The 12440-nt window shown below is 28.9% G+C and overlaps 1 protein-coding gene across 1 annotated transcript in view; it reads left to right on the top strand.

Annotated features, from left to right (window-relative positions):
* LOC145268283 (ras-related protein Rab-1A) overlaps positions 1 to 12440 on the top strand; it is an 86259-nt gene that overhangs the window by 62009 nt on the left and 11810 nt on the right. The window contains exons 2-4 of the mRNA XM_080123686.1: positions 1014 to 1086; positions 7146 to 7193; positions 10562 to 10609. Of these exons, the coding sequence (XP_079979812.1) occupies positions 1014 to 1086; positions 7146 to 7193; positions 10562 to 10609 (169 nt within the window). The remainder of the gene's footprint in view (positions 1 to 1013; positions 1087 to 7145; positions 7194 to 10561; positions 10610 to 12440) is intronic.

Here is a 12440-nt window from a genome sequence, read left to right as displayed (position 1 = left end):
AAAAAAAAATTAATTTTTTAAAAATCTCAACATATTTATACATTTTAAATGCGTTTTTCTCCAGATTACATGTGTAATTACTAGATATTAACCCTAAATGGTTCTCATTAATAATATAAAAAAAAACATATATATATATATATATATATATGCACAATTTATCACATATTTAGACCAATCTCAACATTTATTATTAATGTGCATAAAAATATACATTAATAGCTGAGTTTAATGTTTTGTTACTCTGAGGTTTTGTACATACACTTTTATTAGATTTTTATTGAGATTTATTAATGATTTCAATGGATTAAAAATGTAATGTTAGCATTTCGTTTACTAATTATTTTTAGTTTGTATGAAAAACTTTAAAAATCTTATTAAACCTTACTATATGTCTGGGTCTCTTTTGATATGAGACTAAAAAATCAAGTTTTATATAAAAGACAGAATTTGTACATTATAATAAAGAGAAAGTGTTGGATTTTACTTTAAATTTTATCAAAATAATCCGAAAAATAAACTAAATATTTAAAAGAAAATCGGCTATTCATTGCATAGGGTTTCTTTTTTTTTTTGTTCTGAACTCTTTCAATTTTGACCAAATTATTCAAAATAAAATGGGTCATTGTGACTTTTTTGTTTTGTAATATTTCATAATAGTCAATTATTGAAATTCTTTTACTATATATGATTCTTTAATATTTGAACTTATGTAAAGAAAGTTTGAACGTCTACTAAATTTTTAAGTTTTCTGATATCTACTAAATCATTTTCATTATTAGTTTATTAAAATTCAATTTAATTTTTATATATACGTAGATAGTACTTTATATAGCGAATTTTTAATTAAAATTTGCTTTTTGTGTCATTGTGACCTATATATTGCAGAATATTGCTGTGAATTCCATTTGAGGTCTATATCATTTGAGTCTTTTGAATCTACTTAAACTGTTTTTAATTTAATAGATTTATTACCTATTCAAATGCTAATGTTTTCTTTTTCTTGTTTTCAGTGATTATTTGTTTAAACTTCTTTTGATTGGTGACTCTGGTGTTGGAAAATCCTGTTTGTTGCTTCGATTTGCGGTAAGTATTTTGAAAGCTTTTATGATAGAAGTGTAGTTTTTGGCTGTATTTTTCTCTTGAGTGTACACTATAAATACTATAAGGAATCGGTTAAAAAAAAAAAAAAAAAAACTCCCCTATGGCTGATTTTTTTTTTTTTTACCTCATTAAATTTATGAACCTGTGTGAACTTGTTCACTTAACTTTTTAATCGTTTAATTTCAACCATTCTCATTCCCGCTGCCCTCGTAGTGCCTCAAGGCTTCGGGTTCGAGCCTACCTACCAAAACTTTTTTCCCTACACAAACACACGGGCAATGGTTTTAGGAGGAGACTTGCCACTCTACCTAGAGCTAGACATAGGATTAAGCAAGTTTTTTTGTTGTTTAAGAGAATGTTTGGCACCCATTGTGAAACTTTACAAGAATTACAACAAAAATACTTGTTATTTAAAACAAGTGACGTCACTAACAGAAAACATGTTTGGAAAAGTATCAAGTATTTTTTGTCCCACCTATTTAAATACAAAAAAAACTTTTGCTGAAACTGACAAATTAAAAAAAAATTTGAATTTTATTTTGATTTTTCATGTCTTTTTCTGTTTTTATTAACTGAGCACCTCCTACAAATATTCAAATATCGATTTGTTAGGTTTTTTTTTTTTTTTTTTTTTTTGTTTATAATTGGGTAGATTAGTTTCCATTTGACAATAAATCCACTGAAAACATTTTTAAAGACGAAAAATGGAAGTGTTGTACCGCTCATGCACGTGAACCAAAACAACCCTATTTTACATCTTCGGTTGTTTAGATATTGAAAAAAAATTTGTTTTTAAATGTTTATATGGTTGATAATAAAATAGCTCTAACTAGACATGTATGAAAAGTTTTATTACCAGATTTTCAATTTAAAAAAATTCGATCTGGAATAAAAATCCACAAAAAAAATGTCTGTTTATGCCATGCTATTGCTGCTGCTGCTGCTACTACTAATACTACATCAATCCAAAAACGCCATTTTATGATGTTCACATTTTTATCACTTTATTTGCTCTGTAAATATATAATGCACATTATTAATTCATTTGAAAGTACATTCATTTCCAAACAAAAAGGTGGTATTTTGAAAACTTAGTGCTTTGGTTTTTAAAATATGACTATTTTAGCAGAACTCTCTTGAAATCTGATTATCCAAAGTGTTTTATCGTCCGTGTGTATTGCAATAAGGCAATAATTACTGGTGATAACTTACAGGATTCGGTATTCCTATCCCATCGCGGTTAATCATCTCGAGAAAACCAGAGGATGAGCTGGCTGAAACGAGGTGAAACGACTGTGGCGAGGAGGATAACAACAGTCCACAAAAAGAACAAACACATTTTTTGCTTTCATTGTGTTCTGATTTATGACAGTGACCTCACAAAAAAGCATGTCAAAATGTTTTAAAAAAAAAAAAAAAAAAAATGAAAACAAAAAGATGCAAGATTGTTCTTTGTGCAGAAATGTCATCATGGTCAGTCTTATACTGTCCAAAAATGGAAGGAACGAATCATAGAAGGTTGTATTTAAAGTGTTCATGAGTCACAAATTGACCGCCTACTTATTGTTTTAGTGGCATGGTTCAGTGAGATGCACTTTAATAGCTAATCCTTAGACAAGAGAATGAATGGCTTTTTAGAAAAACATGCTAAATTTGAAATGTTAGGTATGCAAGGGGAAAAGGGGCAAAGCAAAATAAAAATGGTCATAAAATTGCCCAACTTATCAGTTTTTTTATTTATTGTATAACATGGCTCAAATAATGTATTAATTCAAGTGCAGAAGTTAGAAGAAATAAGAAAAACTGTTACTACAATAAAAACCACTTTCATGAACGTTTCCCAGCAGATAATGAATAGAATCAGGATATGCTGAAACGTCTAACCAATCAAATTCAAGTAAGCAGAGTATAAAGTAATATCAATTTGACAAAGTTATGAGAACAAGCAATTTAGTGACAACAATTTAAAAACCACATGGAATGAATAGTTTTCTTAGAACAAAATACTAAATTTGAAGTGAAGGTATGAAGGGAAAAATGACAAAAAACTTAGATTGTCCAATTTAGCAAGGATCAACGTTTACATAAAGCTAGTGTGGGAGTTAGAAGAAAGAAACTCTACTGAGTTGCAATAGTGTCTACTGTTCACAATCTAAATTGATTTGAAAAAGTAAAAAGACAAATGTTCAATAAATGTTACCAAAGGCAAGATAAATTACTCCTCTACCCAGCTGGATTAGTTTTTATTTAATGTAAAATGTTTATTTGGCTTGAAAAACAAGTAATATCAAATAGTACATGAGCACAAGAAAAATGGCTGCATAACAAATACATTGTAACCATTTATTTTATTTATTTTTTATTTTTTTTTGCCAAATAAACATTTTACGTTGCATTAACACTAAAATCCAGCTAGCTAGAAGAGTAACTTATCTTGCCTTTGGTAACATCCTTTTTTTTTTTTTTTTTTTTTTTTTTACCACTTTTTAGAATCAATGTGTATTGTAAAATGAACCCATCTGCTGTCTAATTCATCCTATCACCATAGGTCCTTTAGCATACAGCTATTTTTGTTTCATCTTGTGCCTCTTTCGTGTGTCTCTTTTTGCATCTTAAAAACTATTCTGGAGCTCAACCTTGCTCTTGTGGTGGCATGTTAATAAGGACACCACCTGTCTTTCTAATAGCAATACACATGAAAAAATTGAAATAGCTTGAAATATTTCAATATTGGTATGCATAGAAAGAGCTTGATGAGCTAAGAAAGAATCTTTTTAAATTTTTTAAATCTGATTAAAATTAAGGAAGTTATGGCTATTTTTGTGCCTCACACGTTTGGATATTTTTCCCTCTTTAAGACCATATGCGTTTTGTCACATTTTTTACACTACTTTTTCAGTAAAAATGTCATATCTTTGTTAAAACACAAGACTAAGAAATGAAATTTACCATATAAGTGTATTTTTGTACAAGGAATCAGAATATGCAACTGAAAATCTCACAAAGTTTATGGTTTCCAAATAATCTGCAGTAAATGTGCATAAATATGCAGCAATTCCTTAAAAATGCCATGTATTCATAAACAGAAAAGAAGTTGGAAAACTCAAAGTTGAATTGTAATGTACTTTATGTACAAAAAACTTAAATCTAAACATAAGACCATTTAAAAATGAATATATTGCAATGTTTCTTTGGTATTATTGTAGATTAACACCTTCTGTTTAACCCCACTCAACTCCTTCTGACCACCCCTCCAAAATGTGATTCTACCTTTTTAGGAAATTATGTATAAAATGCCATGAAAAACTTTAATGAAAGATAAACAAATTATTTTAGAATTGAATGTAAAATTTCCTATTACAGGTCATTCTAGCATTTTAGGGCAGTTAACTGTTTTTTTTTTCTATGGGAAAATATGCATGTTTTTTTTTTTTTTTTTTTTTTTTTTTTAAGATGATTATGTGTAGTTTTAAGAGGGTTCCTATGCAATGAGAATATGGGGAGGGTTGCCATTTGGACTTTGAATTAATTGTAGGGCTAAGGAAAATTATGTGTAAACATACTGAAAACTTGACAGAGACAAAGCTAACAAAAACAATATTAGAGGAGGGAGCGGTTAGTTTCACAAAAATTTAATGTAAAATAATTCATCATTTCCTGGCCGTTCTAGCATTTTAGGACAGTTAACCAATTTATTTTTATGTGTATTTTTCTTTAAGAAAGGATCTATTTTTGTTTGTTTGTTTTAGATGCTTGTATGTGGCTTACAGAGGTATTTTGTTGGGGGGGGGCTTGCCACTCGAACTTAGTGTTATTGTTAGGGTTAAAGAGTGTTTTAGGAGGAGACTTGCCACACATAATTTGTATTAGAGGTGAAGTTAAGAGAGCTTTTTTTCAAAAAGAGCGTTCAAAAATTTGTTGATTTCTATTTTCGAGGTTGAAGGTGTTAATTCCATAGGCCGTTTATACTACGCTGGAGCAGGTTGTAAAAATATCTTTCGCTTAATAAGTAGAAAAAAAAATAACGAAATAAAAAGCTTCCTAATTGTAGTTTGATGTGTTTTCTAACTGCTTTTAAAATTTCAAGAATATTGATATAGATTTTGAGGGTTTGTATTACAATACACATAGATTTGAAAAAGTTGTCAAAAAAACAAATATATAACAAATAAATGTTATCAAAAGCAAGTTACTTTTCTACCTAACTGGATAATTTTTTAGTGTTTTTATTTAATGTAACATGTTTATTCAGCTTGAAAACAGTGTTTACCGATGTTTTGGAAAATTTAAAATGGCGCTCGACTCTCTTGAAACGGTAAGTTTGGGGAAAAGAGTTAAAAATAAAAAAGTAGACAAAATACTGCTAGAAACTTGCTCAATATATGTTACCGTGACATAGGCTGACATATATTCGGTGAGTTTTTAACAGTATTTTGTATAGTTTTTTTTATTTTTAACTCCTTTTCTTAAACTTACCGTGTCAAAGAGAGTCGGGCCGGGCGCCATTTTTAATTTTCCACGGTAAACACTGTATTTTTTTCGAGCTGAATAAACATGTTACATTGAATAAAAACACAAAAAATATATCCAGTTTGGTAGAAAAGTAACTTATCTTGCCTTTGATAACATTTATTTGTTATATATTTGTTTTTTGACAACTTTTTCGAATCTATGTATAAACGAGATTTTGATACTTATTTTGATTTTGAAAAAAAAAAATTTGTGGCTGTTCGCAGTAAAACATTGTTTTAATTCGCTGTTCAAAACTAATTTAAAGAATAAAAGTGCATGCAAGCTATATATCTACAAAAGTTTTTGTTTTTTTAACCATGTTTTTAAATTTGACGAGATTTGTGAGAAATTGCAACAGATTTATAATGCCGAATTGGTTAGGATTGTTATTATATATTCTGAAAACCGAATAGTTCTAAACTAATGTTATTCTGATAACAAAATAGCTCTAATTAAACATAAGAACATTTATATTCATATTTTCATGTTTTTCTTAATTCGTTCTTGAATAAAAATTAAAGAACGCGTGTTTGTTTACAACTGTGCTATCGCTGATTCTACAGGCTGGAGCTGCTGCTGCTTAAACTTCATTTGACCAAATTCGATTAAAAAGAAACAATTTTTTTTTTTGGGTAGGTCCTTTTAAATTATCAATTACCGCGGTCCTACTCAACATAAAACAATACTTTTAATTGATAAAGATAGTAAAAAGATTGATTTACTTACTACTGGGTGTCCGAATTTTTTTTTCAAAATGTTCAATACTCGTCATATTAAAGTCTTATTTTTAACACGACAAAAAAAGAAATGGTCAAAAGTATTTTGGACACTTGACAGTATTAAGATTAACACCTCTTCTAATTGGTTCCCAAATTTCATGACGAAATTCTTCATACAATCACGGTACGGACCTTTAGAAAACGGGGGGTCATTACAAAACCTTACCGAAAACGCCATTTTATGACGTTCACATTTTTATCACTTTATTTGCTTAAAACTCTTAAAATATATAATGTACATTCATATTTATTAATTCATTTGAAAGTATATTCATTTCCGAACAAAACAGTAGTAATTTGAAGACTTGAAGTGCTTTGGTTTAAAAAATATGGCTATTTTAGTAGAACTACCTTGAAATCTGTGATTATCCAAAGCGTTTTTTCGTCCGTGTGTATTACTATTTCTAAAACTTTTCAATTATATAACACTAACTGAAAAATTGTTTATAGTTTGCATATTTAGCTTTGTGTGGTGATTTCCAGTGGTTGCCATGAAACTGAAGGTATCAATGGAAGATCAAACTAATGTAACTAATTAAAGTTTTAAATTCTTACAGGAGTAATTGAGTGCTCTGGTTATTTCTTCAATGACACTAAATTACGTATGTTTCTTTGGAATGGGATGTCAAGAAAACTAAAATATGCTAAAAACATTCATTAATTTCTTGTATTTTTATCAAAACTTTAATTCCTTGCAAATATTATATTGGGTTATTTATTCCAACTTATTCTTTTTTTTTTTTTTTACAGGACGATACTTACACAGAAAGTTACATCAGCACCATCGGAGTCGATTTTGTAAGTAGTATTTACTATGATTTTATGCTTACATGTAAAATGTATTTTTTTATTTTTTTTTTATTTCATTTTTTTTATTTCATTTTTTTTATTTCATTTTTTTTATTTCATTTTTTTTATTTCATTTTTTTTATTTCATTTTTTTTATTTCATTTTTTTTATTTCATTTTTTTTATTTCATTTTTTTTATTTCATTTTTTTTATTTCATTTTTTATTTCATTTTTTATTTCATTTTTTATTTCATTTTTTATTTCATTTTTTATTTCATTTTTTTATTTCATTTTTTTATTTCATTTTTTTATTTCATTTTTTTATTTCATTTTTTTATTTCATTTTTTTTTTTCATTTTTTTTCATTTTTTTATTTCATTTTTTTATTTCATTTTTTTATTTCATTTTTTTTACACTAGAAAATTTCTTGAAACTGTTTTTTTATAAACGAGCTGTCACTTATCAAGGCCTGAAGGCCACTCGAGGATAAGGGTTAATAAGTGTGCAAGGTGGTGGTGGTAAGGGAACGGCTCAAGAACTTGATTACATTGGACTTTTGAGAGCTACCATATTGTAATTGGCTGGGAAGCAAGCCAGCGGAACAGTGTTCTGCATGTGGGCAGTTCTAAGAAAGAAGCTTCGTTCATATAATCTACGTTTAGAATTAGGCACAGATAGTGGGGGGGGAATTGTTGATAGTGGCTGGTGTTTTTGTAAAACTTTCGCAAGGGGATGGGGACAATATATTGGAGCTCAGACGAGCACTTGCCATAAAAATAATAGAGCAAAGACAGGCTCATTCACGAACTTGTAAACATGAAAAAAAAACAATTATCTATATAAATAAAGTGGTGTATGTGTGCCTGAAAGTATTTAACTAATAAACTCTTAAACTACCAATCGCATAGCACTGAAATCGACAGGAAATCGTAATCCTACACCAAGGATAGTTTATAATGAGTAAAATGGATAAATATGTACAAACATATTTGCAAGTTGAAATGCAAAATGTTCATTTCAACTTATACCAACATATTTGTATTTCTTTCTGTGCTTTATTAGATTCAGTTCATTTATTCATTTAATATCAAATCTCAACTCTCTTTCAATGGTAACAAGGTAGGTGTGCGGCTGGATCTCTAAATTTTTTCCACTTTTAAAATCACTGAATTAGGTACAGTATTTCAATAGAGAATTGGCTCTGTAATAATATGAAATTTGTATGGGTTTAAAATTAGTGATGGGACGATTCTGATGTTTTTCCCGATTCCGATACAATTACCGATTCTGATTCTGATGTCTAAATATTTAACTATAAATTTTGTTATTTTGTCCCGATTACTGTAAGAACACATCTCAAATGTGCTTATATTTTCGCAAACGTAAAAACACTTGTGAGCTAAAGATTTTAGTCGTACTGGAAGTTTAAATTAATAAATATTTATTTTATTGCTACAAACAGTGGAAGATGTTTCTTAAATCAAATAAAAAGGATAATTTTTAAGGAATCAGTTTTGGCATCAGAAAATAGGCTCAAATTTTTCCGATACCCCAAAAGCTTCATTCCCCCCAATTCCGATTAATCATCCCAACACTAGTTAAAATATATTTAAGCAAAGCCGGATGACCCTCAACCCAACCCAACCCAACCCCACACCACACCATCCCCCCCACTCGTTTATTCATATGGACATTAATATTTTGGTCATTTTAATATTAATTTTATTTATCTTTTAAATGTGGCTGTAAAGAAGGGAAAAGAAAAAAATAATTTGCCATTTTCATTTGAAATTAAGTAGATTACAACTTGTTTAAAGTAAACGTTTGAGCACAAGTGCTAAATATTTGTCCACAAAATGAAATTGTATTGTGAAGCCATTATATTGTGAAGCGGAATTGTTATATTAAAATTTTTGACTTTAAAAAAAAAACAAAAAAAAAAAACTTCATTACTTGTAACAAAATGACTTCAGGTGGGCGGTGACCAAATTTATCATATATAGGGGTCCCTGAGATCCTTTGTGTGTGTGTGTGTGGTGGGGGTGGGGGGGTAGTGTAAGACTGAGAACTAGGTGTTTCTCGGCCCATTTTCTTCGAGCTTCACAATTTATGGGGAAATTGATTGCATCATACTTACTTTTAATTGAAAAATTAATTCAAGAATAATACCCTGGAATATTGACAAAACGGTTCTTGTACAGTTTAGTCAAGACGTTAAAAAATGAAAATATCGAGGAGAAAAAAAAAAGGTTATATTGTACGTATCCGTTTTGGACTGAAGATCTCCGGAAAAAAATTTCCATAAATTTGATAGAGTAGGTTTTTTTTTTTGGTTTTTTTTACAGCGGAAAAACACGTTCTTATGAGAGCGCTTGAAGTCAGCCATTGTGAAATTTGCTGAAGCTGAACAACATGCCACGGGGAGATAACTCAATGTAAAGTGCCGACACTCCCTTCCCATCTTTAATACTAGCTTTTCTTCCTAAAAATTGAACCTTTTGCTCGGTATCATACATTGTTTTTTCGCTGTAAAAAGAAAACTGCTTGATGAAATTAAGTGAAATTTTTTTTTGGGGGGGGGGACTTCGTTACATAACGGATACATGAAATATAACCTTTTTTTGATATTTTCATTTTTTTAATGTCTTGACTAAACTGTACAAGTACTGACAAAACTATATGAATAGTTATTTTCACTTTATGTACTCCAACTAACGTTATTAAATGAGGATGCATGTAGGGAGGGGAAGTAGGTATCTGAGTGTTTGGGGGGGGGGCTGCTTTAGTGAATATCAAATTGTAATAATTGTAAACACTTTTTTGGTTCTTGTCAAGAATCAGAATTTCTCATATGTAAAACAAAAAAAAACATTTTTAAAAATCTGTATGTAAATCCCCGTGACAGAACAAAATATATTCCTAAAATCATGTAAATTGATGAAATATTGTTTAAAAACTCTTGTGTCCCCCATCTTGAAGAAACAAGGACAGATAACTACACAACAATTCAAACATGTGAGATCAGCCTTGTAATGCTTACAGATTCTTATTAAAAATTATTTCCTTTATAAAAATAAAACTACTTCATCAATTTACGTGATTTTTGGAATAAAAAAATATTTTCTTTCCGTTAGAGATACGTAAGTAAAAGTTTTTGGGGACTTTTTTTGACAAGTGTTAACATTTCTCATCAACAACCTTTATGTTAATAGATTTATTTATTCTAAATCTTTTTTTTTTTTTTTTTTTTTTTTTTTAAATTGTCAGGATTTTATCAAATATTATATTCCACTCGAGCTAAGTTAAACAATTGTTTATTTCTTTTTTTGTTTTCCACTTTAAATCTTTCATGCAACATTTTAACTTTTTGATTACAGAAAATCCGAACCATAGAACTTGACGGCAAAACTATAAAGTTACAAATAGTAAGTTTTTCTTTTTTAAATTTTTTTTTTTATTAACTAAAAAGAAAACCTGAAAGCTTGCATATACTTTCAGACGTGTTAACAGCTGAAGAAAAAAAAAATCTGGATATTATTTCGACAAAATATTTTAATTTTCACTAAAGGTGAGATTAGAATATTTTGGAAAACACTTTCTTGATTAAGTTCAAAATATTGATTTTCAATGAACATTATTGTAATTTAAATTTTTAGTGCTTTTAAAAAAAAAAAGGGTCAAACTATAAATAATGTTGCCACTTGCATTGTCACTTTTTTTTTTTTTTTTTTTTCTATTTATTTAAAAAACAACTTTTATGTATGGGTCATGGAATTGCATTCATCTACAAAACCTCTAGCTAATTTTCATATTCTTTTAAGCATTCATTTTAATTAATTTCCAAATAGTTTTTTTTTTTTCTTCAGTTTTTTTATGGGATGATCATCTTTTAGTTAACTATTACATGTAATTATATTCATGTAGATGTTCTACATGATTTATATTTGCGTAAAAAGGTTATCAGAAACACAACCCTCTTTCTATATATATGTATGCGTATATATTTGTTTAAAAAATTTTGCCTCCTGTTTTTGGTCTACAAACTTGGAACTCAATATGTAGGGTATTCGAACCCATGCAAAACTTTATATTTGGACTTTAGTGGGGAGGGGATGCAAAAGTAAAAAATTTATAAAAAGAAAAAAGAAATTTGCCAGCAGTACAAATATGCATGCATAACGTAATAGCTATTTGTTCATGTCTTAATTTTTAGCCTTGTAGCAAAATGCCTTCATAGTTCAGACATTGACGTCAAAGGAAAAAGTGAATCGTAAGCTAAACGTTTTGGTTTCGATTTTTGGTGGTGGCATACAATTTTTTTTTTTTTTTTTTTTTTTTTTAATCATTAATATATATTGGGTCCAATATAATAAAATATGAAATCTGCATTAATGAAAATATCGTATTTAAGCATATTTTAGGACCAGGTTAATGTCAGGCGACCTCCTGCTAGTGTGTGTGTGTATATATATATATAATATATATATACCACACACACACTAGCATATGTATACGCTTTCTTAATATACTAGACCTTTGTCTAAGTTGTTAATCTAGTATATGTAATCATTATTCACCTACAGCTTATGTCCGGTTGCTTAATTGGATGTTATTTTATTTAACTAATACCTCCCACCTACCTATTATAAATAACATGTAAAAAAGAAAAAAAGACATCTCTTTTATGATAAAGGATCTTCTGTTGTCTTCTGCCTATTTTCGTTTTATTTTATGTCCCGATCCTTTAATGCCATCCAATGTGCATAATGCAACAAGCCATGCTTGTGTGCCTGGTGATAAAGTTGATTTTTAATTGAGAAATTTACAAAGGCTGATATTTTGAACATAAAATTCAACCATTAAAGCTAATAATATAAATATATTTGATTATAAAGTTAATATCATTTAACAAAATCATTTTGGAGGTTAGTGATGAAATGCACCACTTTTTGCATTGAAACTCTATACACACACACACACACACACACACACACACACACACACACACACACACACACACACACACACACTGGTATAAATCATACCAGTCATTATAGGAGCAACCGGGCTAATGAAAAAAAAATTTTTTAAAACTATCTGGTGAATATACCTGGTGAACCAAGTGCAAAAAAAATATAAACAATAGTACTTAAAGGGATGGTTAGAATCTTAAAAATATCTCTTGGAGTAACTAAACTAATGAGAGAATGTTTATCATCCGGTAGAATGCCCCATCCCCAGGAAAAACAAAAAATT

This window comes from Euprymna scolopes, chromosome 43, assembly GCF_053919585.1.
Source record: "Euprymna scolopes isolate OS-2025 chromosome 43, ASM5391958v1, whole genome shotgun sequence".
NCBI lineage: Eukaryota > Metazoa > Mollusca > Cephalopoda > Sepiida > Sepiolidae > Euprymna > Euprymna scolopes.
Note: the sequence above shows the minus strand (reverse complement) of the source record. Positions and strands in the feature narration are given on the sequence as shown.